Below are 23617 nucleotides of genomic sequence, written 5' to 3'. Positions count from 1 at the left end.
TAGTGCTTTTACAGTATGTGCACACATTATGGARGAATAGCATTCTTCTGAGCCAATAGTGAACGATGTTGCGTGATTTGTTACACGAGGTAGTTTAATAAGCATTGCTTGGTTGGGAAGCAGCGTTGATGCACTATAACTGCAGTGAGAGAATGGCAAGAAAACAGCTGTCACACGTATCAGGCTATTCCAAGAATGAAAAAGGATATACCATCCAGCTCTACCTTGAAGCCAACCAGTGGAACAGGCTGTGGTTGGATGTATGACCTAAATGTCCGGATGTACCCTGATGTTAGTTTGGGAAGTCTATATTCTGCTTAATTTCCTGTTTGGTTCATTACAGTAGCTGTAGGTAGGCTTGTTGTAAAAAAACAATGGCATAAAACTACTCCGCTGGCTTGCCCTAGCGTTCTCTCCAAGATGCAGTAGTACAGAGAAAGTTTTGCCATTTCCTTAAACTTACTGGCAGCTGAAGAAGCCTTGGCAGCCACTGCAAAACTTATCTCTATTTAGTGAGAACTATGATCATGCCACTGAAACAGAATGATGTTACCAGTAGAGCAGTAGTCTCCCCTTGAGGTGCACAGAGGAAGAACAGTAACGGGCATGGTGTGACAAAAGCTTCACTCTTGAAGTGTTATAATTTGAGACTGCAGTGTTTTTCCTAAGCCCCTGAGTTTTGTCACTACTTCCTTACTGTAACTGAAGTGACCTAACTAGGTAAGATTTTTTAGAACTGAAACATAGAAGCAGTACAATATGTCCAAAAAAAAAAAAAAGAGGGGAAGGGCAGAAAACAGGCTGTGAAGCAGAGGCAGAAAGGCTCCCGAGTTAAAAGCAGTAAGAAATATATGCAAGTCAGTGGTTTTTGGTGTACCAAGGACACTGATCAAGAGAGGTTCCATGTTTCAAGCAAACACGATCATGCAAAAGCAACTGTTACAGTGAGCTCTCTGAATCCAAACACTAATCTTGTTAGTGGTGAGAGGCAATTTCTTCCAATAGTCATCTTACCCCATGATGCTGCTATACGACTGGGACAGCTTAGCCTATTCCATCTATCATTAGAAATATATCTTTAGAGCATTCTGAAAATAGATGAGATTTTGTCTRGCATGAAGTTAGAAATTCAGCAGAGTAAACAACAAAATCCAAATCATGTGAATGCCATAAGTCGTCAATTTTGAGTATCCAAAAGAAATACAAAGTGAACTTGTACCTGGAAAGTGAGCCATCTGAAACAGCAATGAAGTGATTCTCAGTACCTTGTAAGTCCAGAAACTCTGGTTGAACATTAGAGTGCAGTGAAAACCGCTCAATAACCAGTTCCAGCTATAGCACCCTGTAACTATAGGATGGAATCAATAATACATTAGTAGCTTTTAGCTCAACATCTCAGCAAAACTATGCCCTGACTGAATTTAATAGAATTAAAGTATTTTACACTGTAACAATTGGTTCTCTAGGTTGCACACACTAAATCAAGATTGTACAACCCCATTGTCTATTTTATATTACTGCATTAGCGGATCTGCAACTTTGTGTGGTGGAAAGCTAGTCATGTAATCCCAGGATAAGTCAACAACAATGAAAAAAAGGCATTTAATGATAYTGAAGAACTTGAATGAAAGACTTGCGACTTCTTCCTGGCCTGAAGCATTGATGTCCCAGGCATTGTACAGCTGAGTTTTCAGTCTACTCTGTCCTGTAAAGCAGCTGATTAAATACAGCATCTTTGAAGTTTCCTCTTTGAAGTTGTTCAGCTAACAGAGGGTTGTTCCTCACACCCTGTTCTTATTGTGAGGATATTGTATTAAACTACCATCTTGCCAGTTCTAAGAACTTCAAGGAACAAAATGTTTCCACCAAATGACAGTACATGAAATCACTTTGCTGGCTGTCATGTAAAAGATGCAACATCAGCACAGAAATTTCACTTTGCCCCTCCTCAGTACAGCCTTTTGGTTGTCTCATCTTCATGCTGTTATTTTTATTCAGCGTTAGCTATCAAWTCTCTCTTTAAATATTCAGGTCAATTTGCAGAAACAGCATGAAACACTTCCACACTCTTAGCTCCTACATGATTTTGGAACTGGAGATGGTAGTAAAGGGAAAACGTTCCAGGAGATTGCTTCAGAACAAATTGCACAGTTGTGTTTTTGGTAGGAGTGCATATAATTTTTAAAAAGCACTGTTAGAAAGTTGATACAGGCTCTTTTTTTAAAAAGAGATAGCACTTCTGGAAGAATCAAAAATAGACCACTTTCCAAACCCAGCCAGCACAAGTCCAATATGTAATGGTCAAGCAAAGCTATACTTGGATGGGGGTGGAGGGGGGGGGACAGGACTGATAAAATATTGGGGAACAAAAGTTCTGTTCTTCAGACTGATGTGTTATCTCATGTTCAGTAGGTATAGATGATGCCTGAACTTTTCACTTGTTTAAGTATACTGAAATAGTATTAACTCAGTAAACAGTTTTGTTACTGTGATTTCAATTTATAAGCAGAAATGCACAGCATCAGAGCTTAGCACTTGCAGTGCTACATATGGTTGTATTTGTGCAAAGACAAAGAAGTATTCAAATGATGCATGCACAGGTTTAAGCGTGATTTTTATCTGGCTGCATGCATCTACCAGTAGGGTTTGCACTAGTGCAAGCAAACCTGGATATAATTGAGAACACTGTGTCTGTTTTTGTATCACAAAAATGTAATTTCCATTAAAAGCAGCTGCAACTTTTATTTCATAGATGAAAAATGAAGCCCTCCCATCACACACACACATAGAAAATGCAAGACAGTTGTAACCATTCAGGTGAGTGATATGGTGGGCAAGCCTCCAGGATAGTCATCTCATTACACCTCATTCAACGCAAGTAATTCCACTCAAGTACTACAGTCTGTTTAGTTAAAATCTATACACACACACACACGCGCACGCATACACATGCACACGCACTCTATATGCATCATTTCAGGTCACTTTACTGCATAATTAAAAATAAAGGTAATGAAAATGTTACCGCACTGATACTCTTACAGCAACAGAGGTCTGAGGCACTCAGGGAAGAGAAGACATTTTCTGGCAAGTTTGGTATTTGGTAGTACACATAGTGAGTCCAGTTCTATGAAGCACTAACCCCTTTCCCCCATTCAAAATCTGCAGTGCCAAGGGGAGCCAAGGGCATGCAGTACCTCATAAGGTTAGGTCTAATGTGGCAACAGATTCACCAGACACCTTGTAAAAGGTGTATTTTATGCCCATGATTGCATGATTTAATATGTCTGCATTGGTTCAACTATTTCTTATGTTACAGTGGTGTAAGACCTGAAGTCTGCAATGGGGTCTGAAATAATTTTCATTACAGTTCAGAAAATAAAAAAAATAGACTCCCTCAGCAGACACACCAAAGATTTTTTGAAAGGAAGTGGGCAGGGGAAAAAGAAGGGTAGGAAAAAGACAGAGGCTTAATCAGCCCACAATCCTTAAGGTGACAGTTTCCAGCTTGGCATGACACATTAACAGAAAAGAAAGTGGTATATGTACTGTYGTTGCCCACCCTATACCCAGTCTGAGGGAAACGATCAGTTTTCACAGCTGTCCCCCTAAGACTTTTCAAAAGCATGAAACTCACTCAACTGTTTGAGGAAAATACCTTAACTGTTTAAAAATTACAAAAAAGAAATTTGAAGATGCTTCCTCTTCTCACACTCAGACTTTTTCTGAGATACATACTTATCTCATTATAAGTCTTGCAAATCCAATCCCCCACAGCTACTGTGGATGTACCTTTAGAAAATGCCCCACAGTTAACTTACACAGGGATCCATCCCATGAAGCGTGTTTTTTTTCTGGTTCTTGTTTCATTCCTTTCTCTAGTCAAGTCAGATATAGCAGTTTCACTGAGCTTTCTGAGCAGGAGACTCCCAATCACTGCTCAGCAGAGAAGCAGCTTGTTCCAGGGAGCTGCACTTAAGACAGAATTTAGTAATTTTCCCAGTAGGGAGTYGGTACCATCAATCCCCAGCAACAGAAGTCTGTCCCGCCATTAACACAGTGTGTCACCAACAGTCACAATTATAACAGAGGCAATCAGCAGAGAAGGGGGACAGAATTAAAGGTAAGGGTAGACTATTCTTGGAAACATGCATGTCTTTTTCCTTCTCCCCCCACAATTCTTCTCAACCGATAAACAAGGCCCAGCCCATTACAACAGTATCTGCAGAAGCAAGAGCAGGTCTTTGGAACTAGAAATGCTTAAAACTCAGGTGCCACTCACACACCAAGAGAGACAGGGCACACTGAAGTAGTGAAAAAACCTGGATCCCAAAATATCAAGTCCCAGTGGGAAAGGTAACCCACACTTTTCTAGCTAGTATGATGGCAGCAACAGAAGCAACTGCAGATCTATTTGGAAGAAAGATGCTAAAGAAGTAGTTGAAGAAAAAAAGAAAAACATAGTACGAGTGTTGTAGGTAGGAGGAAAGCAGAAAATATTTTAAATTCTTCTCTGCTTTTCCAGACATTGGGTCAGGTTCTTCAAGATATTCCTCTCTTATCTACAGTCAATGAGAACAAAATAAATGATGAAATCCCCCTCTATTCTGTACTCTTAATAAAATGCATAGTACAGAGACAAAAAATATATATATATCTTTCAGATCCACCCACTCAGTCTAGACTATCACTGGGACATGAAATGCGGACGAATGCTATCCAGCCGCCGGGTTAAGATCTCACAGCCTGTATCGGTGACCAGAAGAGTGTGTTCAAACTGGGCAGATCGCTTTCCGTCTCTTGTTACCGCTGTCCAACCGTCAGGCCACGTTTCATCTTGCCAACCACCTAAAAATATAAAAATAGTCAAAAAGTCATTATTTAAGTACAAGATACCAGTTCTACAAAAGAGGGGGGAGAGGGGGGAGAATCAACCAACTATACTAAATAAGATCGATATTTCCATTACATCTTTATAGTATAGTAAAGAAGAGTAATTATTTTACCGTAATAACAAGCACTGCACAGAATGAGTTTAGTTTATCACTTTTTGGAATATCAGTTGCTTACCTTCACAGATCATTGGTTCAATTGTAAATACATGACCTGGCTTCATTACTCCAACTGCCTTATTTTCTGCAATAAAAGTAACAAGTTAGAAAAAGCCATCCTATCTTAGAAAATGAATGAATCCTTCTCCTACGAGAATACAGCACAATCATGTAAAGTCAGAAAAACCCTTCAGAGAAGGCTCAGTCACACTTGTCCATTAGTCTGCTTTCCTCCACATTAAAATTTCCTTTACTTCTTTCCTTCTCCCCCGCCTCCAACATTGTAAAATGTATTCAAGGAGCTTAAAGTTAATTGTTCAGAGTTCAATTCCAGTTCTGCAAAAACACTGAACAAGTGTAATACAAGAATTCCTGCAGACTTTTATGATGAAAAACATCAATAAAAATAAGCATTTAAGGTATTCAGAGAAGGCCCAAAAACTTAATTACTTCTTAATTTGGTTTCACTGAACCATTAACTCCAATAAATTGTCAAAATAGGCTAGTGGTCAAGTAATCCCATGTTTTGATATACAAGAGATCTTTCCTTTTGTTACTCTGGAATACTAAAAGTGTCATATTGCTATGAGGATGATAATGCTGTATTTCTTTAGTTAGCATACAAAGGTGGAGAATTTCAAAGCATCTAGGACAATAATACCGAAACTTTTTGATGTTATATACCAAAAACATTTATGTGGAGGCATGTGAGCTGATGTATAGCACGTTTGACTAACAAAGGCTGTGGCCTTTGAACAGCGCTGCAGCTTAGATCCGACTTAGCCTGGCATGCGAGAGCTGCAGCAAAATCYAGTGCTGCATGGGGACCACTAGCTCCCAGTTACTTTGCCGCTATGGACACCTTGCATCAATTCTGACATACAGATTCATCGCCCCTCAGTTTACTTTTATGGTGTAAATCTATTAAATTGTCTAAATCGCCTACATGCTTTAAAAATCTTGGACATCAAGCTGGCACAATAGCAACCAGAACACTTTTCTTATACTTGAAGGGACTTGCTTCTGTCCTCATCATCTGCTGGTATTTTATGTTCTCAGCACTTACATTTAAGTTTTCAATATCTGCACAGATTTCATCCTCTTTTCCTAAAATTTTCACACAGTTTTGTTAAATAGTTTAAAGGCTAATAAAATAAGCTTTTTCCCTTTTAAAATTCTTTCATAGTTAGCCAAAAAGAAGCAAGAAGCTTTTGTATTTTTTCTCAAATAGGCTTTAAGTCCCTTAGATCTTTCTATTTTGCTTTTGTTGCCAAGCTGTGTTAAAATAAAACAGCATCTTCCTCCTTGGGAATAGCTGTCTTGGCTCAATCAAAAAAAGGGCTCAAAGTTCCCAACAGCCAGATAAACAGATAAAAATTCCCTTTTTTTCAGACTCCATTTTTAATGGTATAAATGCCTCCATCTCTACAGAGTACAGATTCTCTTCATTTTACACATCAAAAATAAATACTTGGAATCGATACCCTTCCACCCTGTGAGTAATAGATTTTTGTCTGTTTGCTGAAAAAATCATTTACAGAAATGACCAGATGAAAAGTCAGGGATTGCTACATCACGATCTACAACTATAACCAGTGTTAAAACTTGTTAAGAGATGGAAGATGGAGGCATCTCTCAGCTCTGAGGAAAGAAAGGTCCTGTCAGGGAAGCTTCACAGCTAAAGTGGGTTTGAATTGTTTATCACTGCTTTACARAATTTATTCTGTCCTTGGTTATCTGACCATCTTTAAGCTTCTYTCCTTTCCTCCTAAGGATGCCTTCTCTTAGTCCAGCTGCCAAAAAATGTTGTGGGAAAACTGCCGTTTCCCAAAGCTAAAGCTGAGAACCAGGGGTGCCCCTCATCTGCCACACACTGCAAAGAAATGTCTAGGAGTGCCAGATCACAACATTCAAATGGAGAAAAGTAAAACATAACAGGATCCAGATTCAGGCACAACATCTATCTATACCATTCAAAACAACATTTACATCTGGGAATGGCATTCAGGTTTTGCTTAGATCTTCTATGAATGAACAGAAATATTTTCCTATTCCAGACAAGAATGTCTAATGGGCTAGTTGGGAATTCATGCAAACAAGTCAAGCACCAACCCACTACAGATGAGAGCTAACTCTTAGTGTAGGAACAGACTGTCTCAGCATACAACATATGCAGCTAATTTATGTTCACGAAGAACTCTATGATCCAGAGTATAAAATATATATATATATATATATAAAATATATATATATATATATATATATATATTCTACAAGTGCAAAAATGCCTTGATGACTGCCAGGCAACGTGCTACTTTTTTAGAATATAGGCAAGTAGATTGGGTGTGTTTAGTGCAAACCATGTCCTGTCTACAAGACAACACAAAGCAAATACTCACTGGCATAATGTGGTACGTTGGGGGCTGTATGGAAAAGTTTATGGATTCCATGCCCACAGTAGCTCCGAACCACTGAAAATCCATTTGCTTGAGCATGTTTCTGAATAATGTTTCCGAGTTCTCTATACCGAACACCAGGTTTTACTGCAAAATTAAAATAATGTAGATGGATACAAATTTATACAATTTTCAACATACCCAACCATCTCACACCATTCAGGCAAACACCATCTCTGTAACAACTCTGTAACGCTGGTGGCTGGTACATCTATCTGTTCTTGCATGCAGCACCCTGCCTCCACCACGATCTCTTAATCCACAGAGTACATAAGTGAGTCTGATGAAGAGGGAGGAAACAGTCTCACAGAAAAAAAAAAAAAAAAAAAAGAGAGAGAGAGAGAGAAAGAGGGAAACTCCTCCTTCACAAAAACATCTCTTTTTTCCTCTCATGGATATAAGTGCTCATATATTAAAAGGATGTTGAAGTTTGAAGTTAAAGGCAACAAAGACGTTCAAAGTACTTGGCAGCCTCTCATAACTAGAGTACCAGTGCTGCTTTTGACAACTGCATGAACTAAATTTTAATATGCGTTTCTCTCCCCACTACTATGTGAAAAGCACACTCAAATTAATAGGAAAAATGATTACACATGGAGGACACAAAAGGGGGGGAAAAAAAAGACAAAATGGGTGTCTCTAATCTTAGACAAGATTGTTAGGTGCAACGTTACTGCAAATAAGAATGTTCATACTCAGGACTGACTTTTTTTGACAGTCCTCTTAGGAAACCCAAAAAGTTAAATGAGCTAGAAACAGATGAAAATGGTGTGAAAAATTCACTTAGACAAGGGGGTAATAAAACCATAAAAGCAACATTGCCTCATACATCAAACAATGAAGCTGCATTAAAAAAGTAACCCAGAGCCACTAAGAAGAAAATCTAAATGCTATTTCGAGATCATTTATTACTCCCTGAATATATGCTGTTCCTTCAGGAGCAAAATGTGTGGTTAAATGAAGCTACCTTAAGCAGAGTGAGTGAACAGTGAAGACAGCAAAAAGCTTTCATGAAACAAGCCATTTAGTTTAATTCTCTACTAATGCAAACAGCTATAACTTAAGTCAGGTAGCTGAATCTACATAAAATAACAAGGAATTTTACCTGTTTTTAAAATATGCATGCTTTTCCCAAAATACAAGACAGACATGGCAGAGATGAAAGGAAAATTAACCTATTTGTYTTGTGCTAAGTTGTTGTGAGGTAATGTAGATCATCTCCTTCAGGCTTCACAATACCAAGCAACTCATCTCAATGCACCAAGGAGATACCTGCTTCTATTTCTCTCACATTACTCTCATAGTAAGTGCTCTGCTGGTCAAAAGCCCAGAATTTAAGATGGTGTAAACAGGGAACAGATGACACCCTGTAACAACTGAGAAACTTGCAGCTGGAATTCCTATTATCAAGGAATGTCTAAAACCCATTAAAAACTGTTACAACATCCAAAAAGTTGCAAGAAGAGTTACACCGAGAATTTAAATCTCATTATAATGAACACAAAGATGAATCATTGTTACAGCTTACATATCTAAAGCAGGATATTAAAGATAAGAGACAATACATATATAGCAAATCTGCTATAAAAATAAAGCACAGGAACAAAGATAAACATTACTTTGATTTAGCTCCAAAAGACAAAGCGCTCATTTCAGAATAGTAAGCCTGTGTAAACAGGTAATCTGTATTCTTCACAGCTTGGTCCTATAGTATTTTCTTGATCACACAAAAGGTACACAATATATCATTTACAGGGATTTTTGTCTCAGTGAAGCTATCCTGAGTTATACCTAAACAATGTAATTAAAGTCCTGCAGGTGCTGAAGGAGATGGGATGGGTCTGTCTTCCCTGGCACATTCACACAGTTTAAAAACAAGAGCTTCTAATTAGCTTTATGAAATAACCGTCAAGTTGGGGGGGGGGGGGCGGGGGACAGAAGTGTGTTTTCAAACAGCGTTTTGCATTATGGATTCATTTTACAGTATCATTCAATTAAAAAAAGTAGCAAGCCCTTCTTTTGTTTCCAATATATACTTTATTCTTCACATTCTATAAACAACTCAGATCCGGGATTGTCTTATCTATCTTACTAATTCTCCAAACAGCTGTTTCCATTTAAATATCATATGTGATATTCACATCATCAATTACATTTTCCTTGTGAACACCTGTTTAAAATAAGAGTAACAACCACCATCCRCAAAACTGTAGTGTTTGAAGAATGACTGTATTAAACAATATACCTCATCTACTAGCGCCATACAAGAAGAACAGTTTTACAATGGAAGTCATTCCCAGATAATAGCAAATATAAGCAATTATGTTTGTAATAGCAATATGTTTGAGAACCAAAATGATAACGCTTTGAGCCTCAGCAAGAAGTTTTACCTGCATCAATGGCTTGCATTAGGCACTCGTAAGTTGTTTGGACAAGCCTCCTTGCACCCTCATCAACTTCTCCAACATAAAATGTCTCGTTCAGATCTCCATGGTAACCATTACGATAGACAGTAATATCCACTGCAAAGAATACCAGACATACCATAATACTACCACTGTTTCTCACTTTTTGTCTCTTGATTTGCATAAAGGACAACAAAAACATGTAAAAATGTAGTAGTATATTTCTGAAGTTATGAAACTATTTCAGAAGAATTCCAGATGTGAAAGTTCTTCCAGCAGTATCAATTTTCTAGTACTTATCCTGTAGATTTTATGGAATTAGTAAATAAGACAGTGTTTCACTGTTCAATGGCTTGATTTAAAAAAAAWTTTTTTTTAATGAAAAAACCCACCAATGTAAGCTTGCCATGGCTGTGTTACATTGGTGGGTTTTTGATTTAAAAAAAATTTTTTTTTAATGAAAAAACCCACCAATGTAACACAGCCATGGCAAGCTTACTGCTTATGATTGGTTTTCTGGTAAATATAAAATCAGGGCAGGGAAGTTATCTGCTCCATGATGATTTACCTGGTTAAAGTATGTCCTTAGAATCAATTCCAGCACCAACAGAGAGAAATTAAATTTAAGTCACTAGGTAATGATGTTTTAACCCATCTTTTAACTTCAGCAATTTCGGTACATGTTTAGAACAGTAAGCCACATCTCTGCAAAAATCAGAATGCCAAACCCGTTGTTTACAGCCAAAAAACTCAGTGTTTCTTACTGAACCTTAACCACATAGCACCTTCCCAACATTATTCCTGACTAACAAAAACATGCCAAATTAATTTGAAAGAAAAAAGTTTTTAAAAATTTAAGAAGTTCTGAATCAGGCAAACAACAAGAACGAAAAGGGCATGCTTAAAACAACCTAGATTTATGACAGCACGTAATCAGAGTTTAGAATTATGTTGCAGCAGAACTTATTTGCTTTGTGTGTAAAGTTGGTTGTGAACTGAAAGTGAAATAACTTATCGTTGAAAAATACGACCACGTGCACTTTTATTGCAATTTTTTTTGGTTTAGTTTAACCTATTTTGAAAAAACTAGGTTTTTGGATTAAGAATGTCCACACAAGATGCTCATTACAAATAGTCATTTTACAAAACACGGGAAACAGGACTGCCAGTTTAGACATAATGGTCATCTATTCTAGTAGCCTGTCTCTGATGTGCTCAAGAGCAAAAAATTAAAAATCGCAGTCATACAGTGGTTATAGATGGTGAAACCAAAATACTGTAGATTTGAGCTCAAGTTGATTTCCTGTGCTAGAATTGGTACTTTTGAGTCTAACAGACTTTGTCAGAAGTCTCATAGCTCTAATAGCTGCCAGAGTAGCTAAAATACTAGAATARTTATTGAACTGCTAAACATGAAGAAAACCATGTCTAGACAATCTCACAGGTAAATATCCATGGAGGAAACAGGATTGAGCTATAATAATTTAAGAATACAGTACACGAGCTGCCTAGCAAGACCAGTACAACCTTGATAGGAAACATGGGAAAACACACTAGTGCCAACAGTAAATCTGCACCGATGGCAAACATGGAAGAAAGCAATTAACACTGCACTAAAACAATACCGCCCGTTACAGACGTAGGCATGTACAGGGTCACACTATACTCACTGCATGATTACATGGAGCTACTGGAACATTTAAATCRGCATACATATCCAGTAGCCTAACAAAAATACCATTTAGAAACCAACACCTAGGTAAACGTATTCAGGTTTCTCATGAATTACATATCAGAGCTCAAAGGACAGCATCCAGACTACTTGCTGCAAAGAAGCTATTTCTACAGGCTGCTTGATTACAAGGCTTCTTCAGTCACTGCCAGACTTGGCCAAAACATCTCACTTTGCACAGAGAGCAGCGCTTGTCAAGAAACTGCTCACAGGGATCAGTATAGTAACAAAATGTTACTTTGCTCTGGCTGGAGAGGAAGTTGGACTAGATGTCACTGGTGGTCCCTTCCAAACTAGTTTTTTTCCTATGTTTTCCTGTGATTCTGAAATCCTGTTTCAGGATCTGAAATGGCATCCTTTTGCTTCCAGTCGGCAAAGTTTTAGGTAAAGAAAGAGATGGGTCTATCCCTCCATCATTTAAAGTACTTTCTCCATCTTCTCCCTTGCACCCTGCTTTCTTCCTCCTTTTAAGCAGCTTTTGGGACACTACTTTCCCAAAGGTGAGCCCAGAAGACTTTGAAGCCTTCTGAGTCTGTGGGGAAAGTACATTTGATCCACAAAACACACGACCTACTCTGCTGCAGAAGAGTCAGCAAATGCTTCTCATAAAGACAAAGCAGGAGGCTCAAGGCTTGCAGAAGCACACTCAGGTCAGGGACGTGAACAGAGATATGACTAAATTCTCTTATAAATAGTGTTTTCTAGTGCTGAGGTACAGCCTTGGCATGCAAACAGTGGAGAGCTAATACACTGTGTGGATGAAGCCAACCTAGTAAGTTTATTTGGGCTTCTCAGTGATGTGATAAATTAAGGTACAAATATTTATACAAATATTTATACAAAACAGGTGTTGCTAATTTTACTGTGAAATCAAGAAAAGAAAGAATGAGAAAACAAAAACCTGACAAAAAATTTATACAGGTATCCTTTAATGCCCCCAAAAGGCTTAAGCACCTTGAGTACCACAAGCAAAAAACAGCAGGCACTGTCAGACTGTGAGAGTCTCAAAAGAAGGATATGCTGTTTAATCTGCCCCTATAAAATGCCTCACTCTTAGGATTCTTTACAGTCATCACAACTGTAGTAGCAACTTAAGGATTTAAAACAATCTTACTAAGAATTTACATAGAACTAATCCAGACGAGTAATTCTGGCAACATTCAAAACACCGCCTTTTTTATTCCATATTTCTATAGAGTCTGGAACAATTGGAATCTAGCCCACAGCTGGAATACTCGGGCACTATGATAATACACAGACTAGGATAGGAGAATTATAAAGCTATTAAAACTGACCAAACTTCTCCAATTGTTTTAACTACTCAAATTCATTATTTTAAATATATAAAGAGGTTGGTTAATTAGCAAATGAGAACAAAAGGCTTTTTTAAGAAGCTACTCCAATCATGTTGCCTGCTACTGAAACTTTACCTTACTGAATGGTCTAACTGGATAGAAGGTAGAAATGTTGAAGGTTAATTTTCTTAACACTTACCATTAACAATATCTCCTTCCTGCAATGGCCTCCTATCAGGAATTCCATGACAGATCACTTCATTCACTGATGTACAGCATGACTTAGGGAAATTATAATAATTCAGAGGGGAAGGATAGCAATTCCTTGCAATACAAGCCTAAATCAGATTTAAAAGAAAACAATTTATACTCTGTATTAGCAAGCTTTGTACAAAGAAAAAAATGTAAGCACAACAGCTTTACAATAAAAATGATATTCTGAAAAGCAGTGACTCCTGAAAATAAGTTTCTTCAAGCGTTCCTCCTTTTTTCGGCATTATGATATTTTGTAATGCTTGGCATTTCATATCAGTTTTGCAAGAAGAAAATTAAGCTAGTTTAATGCTTTTTCTTACTCATTTTTATGTTCAACTACAGATGCTGAAGTATTCAGGTTCAAAATAATGCATGGAAATACATACTTGATTAAAAAAACAGCCATTTTCAATGAGTGCCTTTAAGCACCTGTTCTAAGGCTTTAAATAACTGTTTTATAGGAGATCAGCTAGACAAAACTACATTTGGTATCACTCTTTTATCCCCGACTTTAAAAACATAAGCTGCTTCCTTTGCTTTCCTCTAATATTCTTCCTGGGATTTCTGCAAAACCGACACATACATTTTAGACACACACAAATATACAAGCACACTAAGTGGCATATTGAGCAATTCTGGAAAAATAATACTGTTGTAACATTTTTTTATATTTAAAAAATAATACTATTTTAAAACTGCTAAATACCAGTTAGGGATATCAGTTGATATCAATTATCTTCTGTGCAAAAATTTCCAAAAGCTGCTTTTTCTAGTGGGAGGCGGGGGGACACATTACCATTTTAACTGCTAGCTGCTTATATTAGACATCATGCACATAAGTGCATAATTTAGTGCTTATGTGTTAAATACAGTTTAGTATAAACTTCAGGTCTAATCAAACCAGAGTAAGCTCCTTATAACCTTGGCTTAATAGTTCCACACACAGATAGGAGAACAGCAACCAGAAAGCTCTCCCAACAAATTTATTTACACCAGTGGCCTAAAAGATCCTTGCATTCTCCACAATGCACACAGGTATCCTGTCTCAAAATAAATGCACATATCTTAGAGATCAAAAAAAAAAAATTACACAGTTGAAGCACCTATGAATATATGAGACAGCAAAATACTGCATCACACATTTCAAATGCTTTGTTTGGGACTGGGGCCTTTGTTTGCCCGACTGCATCAAAAACTTATCCCAACATGAAGGAAGTTGTCAGCTCCTTTTCACTATATTTGTGGGCTTCACAAAAGAGACAATCCCCTCTCTACTCTCTCAGGCTCCCCAGTTCTGATTCCTGATCACAAAGAATTAAACTTTCTCCTCTGCCTTTCTCCTCCTCATCTTAACCAACAGGATGGAGCACAAAAAGTCTGTGGCCTACATATGACACACTGTATACAGCAGCATCTGTGGACCTCAGAAGGTCTAGAAGAAAGAAGATTATGTGATGCTAACAGAGAAAACAGATGAAGAAACTTGGAGGGAAAATCTGAATCTGAAAATTATGGAAGGAGCTGACATGGAGGGAGCCCCAGGAGTTCCTAACTGGGATTCAGTTTTGAATTTAACATCGTGCTATAATAGGTTTCTAACATCTGTGCTACCTGCTAGCTTCAAATTGGGAACCAGACAGTTCAGAATAAAGAAAAGGAATGCGCACACAACCAAAAACACATAGCAATCATACCAAAACAAAAAGGGCACTTATTAGAACCAAAAGAACAATAAAATAACCTTACTAAGTGGACAGCATGATCAATTTCTTCAGTAGTTACACCTGCTTTCACCATCATGGCAGCAACATCCAACACTTCTCTAGCAAGCTGCAAATGTGGAAAAAACAACAAAAAAAACCCTTATTTAAAATGAGACTAGGTCTAATCCTTGGAAAGTTAGCAATGCATTTGCTGGCGCTATATTGAGACTACTGGAAAAGTTGGGTAGACTGGGACTTTTAAAAGACTTTGAGATGTCTACAGTTTATATTAGTAAGACACATCAGGGACTCTTAAAAACATCCCTTTCTATTAAGATTTGGACCACAAATCCCTTGAATACTGCAAACATAAAACAGACTACCTAAATACATTTCAAAGTAGGACTTTATGCACAAGGAAATGATCACAGCTGAATAGTTCTTATTCAGGAACTTGACATAAGTTTTTTAAAGAATAAAGGCATTTTGTAATGAAAAACAAACCCCCCTTACCCTACACACTACTCGCATCCCTTCTATATCCTCAGATGAGAGGATTTTTATTTGAGAGGTTCCTTTTAAAGCCTGTTCTGATTCAGACATTCCTGAAAATTAAAAAAAGAAGAAAAAAAAGTTATACAGAGGAGCGATTGCTACACAGTTCCAGTCCAAGCAACTTCCTTAGCTTCCCAATGGTAATAAAAGTATGCCTCTTTTCACCACAGACTAAAATAATGAATCCACCAGTCATAGTATTATCATCATCATCTGGATTAACTTGAATTCATAAGCCTTCTACCACATTTCAATGCCCAAAATTGTTCAGGATGCCCATCCACTTACTGAATACAACCATCATGCCCAGTTAGTTATAAGCACTCTCAATGCTCAGAAATGGTTTGATCGTATTCTCAAATGTGCTGTCACAAACTGGTAAAATCACTATAGATTTTTAGAGAATAAAGGCCATTCACATAGTTGAATGACCCCCTAAAAACCAGCATTGTGTTGTTTAAATATTTACATTCTGTAAACAATAACTAAAGATCTGCTGAAGTTTTAGGAATAATTCTAACAGACTTAACAGCTTCTTTGGGAAATGCAAAGCACCAAGATCAAAGTGAGAGGGGGAAAACATTAAAATAAACCAGCAAGCAAGTAGTTTTGAAAGTATTTTCTTTGTGTCCAGAAATAGCTGGAATTCATTTATCAGTCTGCTTTTGGGAGTTGCTTACTGGATTTTCTTTCATTTTGGAGGGGAGGGAGGTTATTTTATAACACATTTTCAACAGAGTGATGTCACTGAGAATGGCTTTAAAGAATTCATACATCGCAGCTGACTTTTGTGATAAGTTTGCAGTTTGTTATCAAGTAAGCCACAGAGGTAGGACTTACTGGGGKTTTTTTTTTGTCCTTCAAAGGTGTATAGGGAAGAGAAGACAACTCATTACAAATTCTGGACTTCCATGAAATAATTGTAACCATATTTCTGAAAAATCAGTAAGTTAATGTAAGGGAAGAAGAGGCCCAAGTAAGAAGAACAGATAGAAGAGAGTCCCTTTTCCAGCATCTCCTTGATGCTTTAAAGGCTTCTTCAATTGAAGGAACACACACGCACACAAAAGTAACACACTGTAATTATGATTTGTTTCAAGTTACCTAGTGGGTGATCAGCATAATCCGGTCTCTGAATATAACTTGGCACAGGTCTTGTTGGCGTCTAAATAAATCATAGTCAAAGCTGGTTAGATTGCAAGAGTACTTATTACAGTCATAAAAACAGAGACTCATGCAGCAAAATTAAATACAGTGAAACATGGCTAATTCCACCTAGAGAAACTTGCAAAGTATGCAAACACCCCAAAGCACTTCCAATCAGCATTTCTCAGCAAAGATTCTAACTCTTGATTGTTTTTATATTATACAACCTCTAATAGCCAACTTCACAGCTTTGTAAAACCAATTCTATTTGTCAAATAAACAAAATTGCTTTTGTAATGTATTATCCCTGATGTCTTGTAGTGTTTATTCTGATACTTTCCAGACTGCAAATGCTCTGGTTCCAGATGCACCCTTCCTTTTTTGGTTATTTGTATGCATTAGTGAGATTGTTATTTTTAATTATCACCCTATTTCTTAGGACTTTTTCTTATAATTTCATATACACCGATGCTACAGCAGGTGGGGGACAAAAAAGCAAGTGTTCAGCAATAGCACTGTTAACTACATGGCCAGTGAAATATCCAAAACACCCTTTCTCCAATGCTACCAATAAGCACACATGGGTCTCAGGCTCTGTAAATCCACTCACTCAACCTGTAACAGATGGAGAAGACTATGGAGAGGATGCTATAGTGACTGCATCTCTGGCACAGACCAATTAGAAAAAACACAGAAAAATAAGATGTCATTAATCCTGTCAAAACTTTGGCTTATTCCATGTACAAACTTGCATCACTTTAAAATACAGCTATAGGGAGGTCCTCTTCTAAATTCGCCTTTCACAGCTGAAGATCAGACTGACCACAATTACTATTCCCCAACCCAGTGTTAGAGGTTGCTGTATTCACTGTTCTTTCAGCAGAGCTGTTCACCAGTTTATTCACCAGGTTATTTCAAACCACTTAAGCAAGGTTCTATTAAACCATTTATTTAAATGCTAAATTAATCCATCTGAATTTTTCTGAAGCAGATGGCTCCATTACTGGTGGGAACAGTAAACAGCTAGAACAACATCTTAGCTAGCAACGGGATTTTGCAGAATGAATGTCAAAAGATACAGCCCAAACATATGATCTTAAACCTATTAGTGATACATATTCCCTCCTAGGCACTTCAGTTTAAGTATAACAAGGTAAACCAAGTTAAACCAAAATGAGCCACATTCAAGCCACTGTCACACATCTCCTTGCCATCAGGTTCAGACTATTCAAGAAGCTTTTGTTCCTCAGCTGAAATGTGGGAGCTGACCAGGCCAGGACTTCTGGTCCATGAGCTGCTACAGAACGTAATGTGGAACCTTTTCCTCCAGCGCTGAAACAGAGCGGCATTTGTTACTTACCAGTGGATAATGCGGCCTGAGTTTACCAGTATATCGATAACCAGACCAGGGATTTGTGTTAATGTCACCTTCCAGGGTCCAAGAGGAAACCTCACGTTTAGCTTTTTCATCTTCTGAAAAGAAAAAAAAAATTGCAGCAGCCTACCAAGAATAAAAAGTGTTGCATCCAGAGAGTGACCTAGAAGTACATAAATACAGATTTAACCCTGTTTGGCTTTTTTTAAATGCTACTGATAAATAAAAGTGTAATTAGTAATTTTCATCTTATTTTGTCCTTAAGTTTTTCACATTCAAAATTCACATTCTGCCAACCGCATCTTTACCCAATGGCAAACTGAGCAATGTCAGGACAGCAGTACTGAAGGCCCAAAGGAAACGAAATAGTTATTGATGTCATTGTTCATACGTAGTTCTAAAACATGGTTCTGTGCTTGTTTTGATTCTTGGGGAAGAACATATTTTTACTGAAAGACTTATCATCCCTTCAATTAWCAGTCTTGTACTGTAGCTGAAGGTTCCTATTCTGTGTGATTTCTCTTAGTATTCAAAGACAGAAATGATCTGGGTGGGAAAGAGGACATTTGACTATGATTTTCAATACACAGAACCTGCTACTATCCCCGTCCTGATGGGCAGAGTGAGGGTACAGCCTCTCCTGCATTTCAGAACAGGCGGTGTGCGTACTTTACAAGATGGTTTTAATCTACTGGAGGTTCCTGGCTCTCTTAACCTTGTAAAACTTATGCCTGATGTCCACTGACAACTTCCTTCACAAATAACAAATCTAAGAGTGGATTGATGGCTGTTACATGGAGAATTGAAGCAAGTGCATCCTGAGCATTATCAAAGGAAAAATGTACTTGGAAAGAGGGGGCAAGGGTTAAGGAAGAGCATGGTAGCATTAATCTAACTCAGAACCCATAACTTAAGTTTGTGTTCTCTTTTCAGAGCTCACAAGAATGAAGAGATGCAAAAGTTTGACCGTAGCAGCCCTCAACTTGAGTTCCTCAGAATCTGCATGGCTGAAGGGAGGGTGTCAAGAGGATGGGACCAGACTCTTTTCAGTGGTGCCGAGCGACAAGACGCGAGGCAACGGGCACAAACTGAAACACAGACGCTTCCATCTGAACATGAGGAAAAACTTTTTCACTGTGAGGGTGACAGAGCACTGGAACAGGCTGCCCAGAGAGGTTGTGGAGTCTCCTTCTCTGGAGATATTCAAAATGTGCCTGGATGCGATCCTGTGCAATGTGCTCTAGGTGGCCCTGCTTGAGCAGGGGGGTTGGACTAGATCTCCAGAGGTCCCTTCCAACCTCAGCGATTCTGTGTGATTCTGTGACATCTGAGCCTTCTGCTCACATGAGTTTAAATGAACCACAGAGAAATAATAAAAAAATCCAGAGTTTTAATAAAGTGATACTTTGGATTCTCTTGAGATGCTTCAGCACAGAAGACTGTGAATTTAGTGGTATTGTCAAAAATTTTGCTGTCAGATGAACAGCAGCATTAGAGGACTGCACCAGAGGATTACTAGAAGTATTACGTTAAACAAAAGAGAATTTCACATCCACAAGTGTGCAAAGTAATAGGATACAGATCACAAATGTAAACTATGAGAATTCTACACTGGGGAGGCAGAAAGAAGGAAAACACTTGTAATTGCCTATGCTACTCCCACCTATAAACTGTGCAACATTTATCATGGAAAAGGAGGCTTTATTGGGTTTTAGGAAAGGAGGAGGTAAATGAGTTGAGAATTTGGCTTTTTGTCATGCCACTTACTTTTTAATCCTAATTTCCTTTTCTGCAGAGCTTGATGGGGTTGGTCTTTTCTTGAGGGAGGTGGGGATGGGGGTTGAATTTAAACTCCTAGATTATATTTACTCCCCTGGTACCCCTTGTCTGTTGGAAGGGTTTTGACTGCTGAATCCAGTCAGAGCAGCAGCATTCTAATACAAGATTAGGACACAGGAAATAGCATACAGTTGTATCTATCAGACACTCATTAACAAAGTGCAAGGAAATGCATTATTGGACAAGGAAGACCACGGAGAAAGGGGTAAAGGAGAATCTACCAATTTTTCTGTACCAATGCTACCTGCTGTAACTAAAGCATACAATTATATTACCTTCAGATAAACTCAGCAAAATCCTAGCTACAATACATCCTCCGACCAATAGCAGCATCAGTTCATAAAAATATTTTCTTTTTTTTTTCCCCAAAGAGGTAAGCCTCAAGTATACAGAACAGCTGCATTCTCACTGCCTTGCTCATATTCAAACAAGTGTCCAATTACATAAAAACATTAAAAAAACCCTCCTCCACRTTACCGCCTTTTACTTTATCAGATATCAAAATACTATGATGGAACAAGCCTGGCAATGACTTATGGTCACGATTTATTCTCTTTGTCCTCTATCTCATCACCCCTCTTTCTCTGTTCATACACCTGGCAATTTAGCTCAAAGCAATATTTCAGACAAACAGAGATAGGAACAGAAATAGAGATTTCTGTACCATTGTCTCTGAAATTTTATATAGATCTGTAGATTACCAGGAACTGAATGCAGTCTCAGATATGCAGCATCCAGTGCCAGGTATCTTGGAAAAATCCATACCATTCTCAGACATTCACGTGTGTGAAGATAAAAAGCAAAGTGCACTGCACTGTTCAACCCAAAATATTATCCCTACCTATTATTTTGAAAATTATATTAAACAAAAAACAAGAATGCAGGATGATGAGGCAAAGGGGTGAATGCACAGAAGGGAACAGTTTTCAAAACAGAATATTAGAACTGAATAAAGAATTTACTTACTTGCTTTCTTGTGTAATAACTTGTGAGTAGCCCAGCTTCCCTTAAAACATTCCTAGAATTGCAAACAAAATATATATATATTTAAAGTAGCTTCATCCTGGACAGACATGTCATCCCCACAAAATAAAAGAACTGTTATTTTTAAAAAAAATAAAATAAGAATTTTATAAACCCTTGTAGCAACATGCAGTAAATGCTACTGTAACTGACAGTCTTAACACTAGAAAATACTACATTCAAGAGTTTATGAGCCAGAATAGGCAAAAAGCATAGCCAAACAGATGCACCCATCAAAGTGAAATGCATTGATTTAATCTTCTCTACTAAATATTGTCTCCTTATCATTTTAATGAGTAACCACACACCACGGTTGCTCCAGGGTGGCTGAAACCCTGTGCTGTTCATTGCAACRTGAGGGTCAGAGTTCACCTGCTCTCTCTCCATACCAAATCTCCTTGCATTGCAGTGGGCAGGGTGAGCCTCCCTTGGCTCCTACAAGAAGCCATCTCCTCCTGCTAGTTGCATCCTTCCTGCCTCCTTCTCCAGCATAAGGAAGCAACAGAGACCAAACAGCATCATCACAGGTGAACAAATGAAAGACATCAAGGTGGAAAAAAGGGTGAAGGCTACTGAATAGAAATAGGAAATGAAAAAGAAAGAAAGAAAGAAAGAAAGAAAGAAAGAAAGAAAGAAAGAAAGAAAGAAAGAAAATTGAAATGGAAAGCAAGGAAAGAGAGACTGTGAAGAGAAGAAGCTGATTTTTTTTTTCCTTCTTCCTGAGAATAAAGTTCATGGGAGAAGGGGAAAAAAACAATGAATCAGCAAAGGGGGAGATGGAAATGGTTGGCAGTTAAAGATAGATTAAGATGAGGGAAAAACAGGTGAGAAAAGGAGAGAACTGAGTCGAAAAGCTGCTGAAGAAGGCATTAAAGAAGATCTTTTAGGGTACTAAGTAGGTAATTTTTTGGTTTTGTAGCTAAAAGTCTAATTCAATGGCTATGTGTACTCACAACAACTGTGTGGAAAGGGGTAATTCCAATCATTTACAGCAACAGCTGAATTTCTGAAGTAAAAGGCAGGAAGCAAACTTTTTTCCTTTAAAAGGAAAGATAATACTAATGCTGAATCATCATCATAAAGCTGCTGGCCAGAGCCAGCAACTGATTCAACATAATGTATACAACAGTAAAGCAATTTGAGACAACAGATTTGCAAACTAAGCCCAGTATACAAGAGTCTACTCCTGCTTCACAGGTTTTGTTGTGCAGTCTTAATTGCCTATTCTTTCAGAGCCCTCTTCTCCCCATTTTCAATTTAGTCTGCCACCAGTGGTTACCAACCTGTATCCACAAGATCACAGTACACTGGTACACAGATCAACCATGTCTACTGTTTGGTATTTCCCTCATTACCAAACTCAGTTGTTGCTGTAGTCTTCTCCTACACCATATACCTGATTCTGCCATTTTGCTGAACTGGCACATGACAGGCCATGGAGCTACATAAGGGTTCAGGCAACAAGAGGAGAACATCATCTTGAACAAACAGTGGAAGGTTTCACCATCACACTTATATAACCCACTGCATACACAGACCTGTTTGCTGCACTGTTACTTTCTTTCTGTTGGAGAGCTGGGGGAAAAGGAACAGGTTTTAACGGAGGCTTATTTTAAGAAAAAATAAAAAAGCCAAAATCCCTATTTCTGGGACACTAGTATGTTTTTAATCCCCTTCCACTTCTGAATTGAGACCCGATGTGTAAAAAAATAAGGATTACACAACTCAGGACTTACAGGGTCACAGAATACATCTACCATGGGGAAACTGAGTCCGCAAGTCTAGAATCCACTCCTTGGGAGATAAGGGAGCATTTGGGGAAAGACGACATCAGTTGTGGTAACTGCTTGTTGTAGCTGATTCTCTCTTTCCCCGTGCAATTTGGGGATATGTTCTCCAAACCCATTCCTTTCTCTCCGAGGCCAGGAGTCTTTCCTCTCTGCTGGCCCATAACCAACCCACACTAGGCAAACAACACTGCTAGCAGTATCATAACCTGGCAGCCTCCATTTTGACTTTTTATTTTCTGCAGCTGCAAGCAACATAAGAGGATCCTCCATAAGGCTGCCATATGTTTGAGTTTTCCCAAGCATGTTTCCCAGATTTTACTTGTCCTGTATTTCCAGAGAAATAGCAATTCAGTCAGAACTACTATAGCATAGCTTCAAACAAGCTGCTGTACACCCAGACATCCCAGGTGTGCACTATATGTACATCAACTGTAATTGAGTACACAGAGCAAGTCCAAAGCAACGATTACACATGCAATGTACAATCAATAGACACCCGAGTCTTGGTCTGACACTTCCAGAAAGCACTCAAAGCACGTGCTGCACATCCATTTAAAATCCATGTATTTTGTGTAGGATCAGTCACATGCTTCTTGTGGGCACTGGACTTACCAGATACTCACAAACTCTTTTTACATTCAGTGACTTACTGCACAAGCACTCCATCACACATGTCTGCATAGCTCTGCCTGGGCAATTCCACACAAAAATATAGCAGCTGTAATCTCACAGGTTGGAGAATCATAGCTCTGGCTACAAAGCACTACCAACATACCGTTGCATATCTCAAACACCCTCACCTTCTCTACAGCAGACTTCCTGCCAAGGCATGGAAGAAAGCCACTCTTTCTCTCCATCCGGGCCACTTTCTGGAGAAAATTCTGCTTTCTGCTGAGCCTTCTCTGCTGAGCCTTCTTCTCTCAGCCTTCTGCTGAGACATTTACTTCAATCTTCCCATTACCATTCCTGCCTCTAATGATTCTTCCATGGTC

At 38.3% G+C, this 23617-nt stretch overlaps 2 protein-coding genes across 7 annotated transcripts in view; one reads left to right on the top strand and one right to left on the bottom strand.

The window, feature by feature from the left end:
• Positions 1 to 18925, top strand: part of LOC112972243 (alcohol dehydrogenase class-3) — a 30190-nt gene extending 11265 nt beyond the window's left edge. The window contains exon 10 of one of the 3 annotated variants that reach the window (XM_026078472.1): positions 18907 to 18925. The gene's annotated coding sequence lies outside the window, so the exon portion shown is untranslated. Of the gene's footprint in view, positions 1 to 3; positions 4119 to 4664; positions 4748 to 18906 lie in introns of those variants that run through there. The other 2 variants (XM_026078471.1, XM_026078473.1) reach the window with 2 other exon arrangements.
• METAP1 (methionyl aminopeptidase 1) lies at positions 2723 to 23617 on the bottom strand. Of its 4 annotated transcripts, none has more exons than XM_026078474.1 (11): positions 23426 to 23617; positions 20779 to 20830; positions 17959 to 18071; positions 16557 to 16617; positions 15411 to 15502; positions 14941 to 15024; positions 13139 to 13277; positions 9898 to 10029; positions 7451 to 7594; positions 5071 to 5136; positions 2723 to 4848 (listed from the first exon to the last, which is right to left on the bottom strand). In XM_026078474.1, exons 1-11 carry the CDS (start codon positions 23480 to 23482, stop codon positions 4688 to 4690), a joined length of 1101 nt encoding a protein of 366 aa, XP_025934259.1. In that variant the 5' UTR covers positions 23483 to 23617; the 3' UTR covers positions 2723 to 4687. The 4 variants fall into 4 exon arrangements, with proteins under 4 accessions (XP_025934259.1, XP_025934260.1, XP_025934261.1 ...); XM_026078475.1 differs by having other exon boundaries at positions 17959 to 18068; XM_026078476.1 differs by lacking the exon at positions 23426 to 23617 and adding an exon at positions 21789 to 21836.

Source organism: Apteryx rowi, unplaced genomic scaffold, assembly GCF_003343035.1.
Source record: "Apteryx rowi isolate R43461 unplaced genomic scaffold, aptRow1 scaffold_48, whole genome shotgun sequence".
Classification (NCBI taxonomy): Eukaryota; Metazoa; Chordata; class Aves; order Apterygiformes; family Apterygidae; genus Apteryx; species Apteryx rowi.
Note: the sequence above shows the minus strand (reverse complement) of the source record. Positions and strands in the feature narration are given on the sequence as shown.

Bases quoted from the DNA above. Each gene is read 5' to 3' on its own strand.
- METAP1 (XM_026078474.1), bottom strand. From the start codon at position 23,482: ATGGAGAGAAAGAGTGGCTTTCTTCCATGCCTTGGCAGGAAGTCTGCT. The intron at 10,030-13,138 runs GTAAGTGTTAAG...TATTCTTTGCAG, and splicing joins GGAAGGAGATATTGTTAATG to TGGATATTACTGTCTATCGT. The intron at 7,595-9,897 runs GTAAAACTTCTT...TTAATTTTGCAG, and splicing joins AATGCAAGCCATTGATGCAG to TAAAACCTGGTGTTCGGTAT.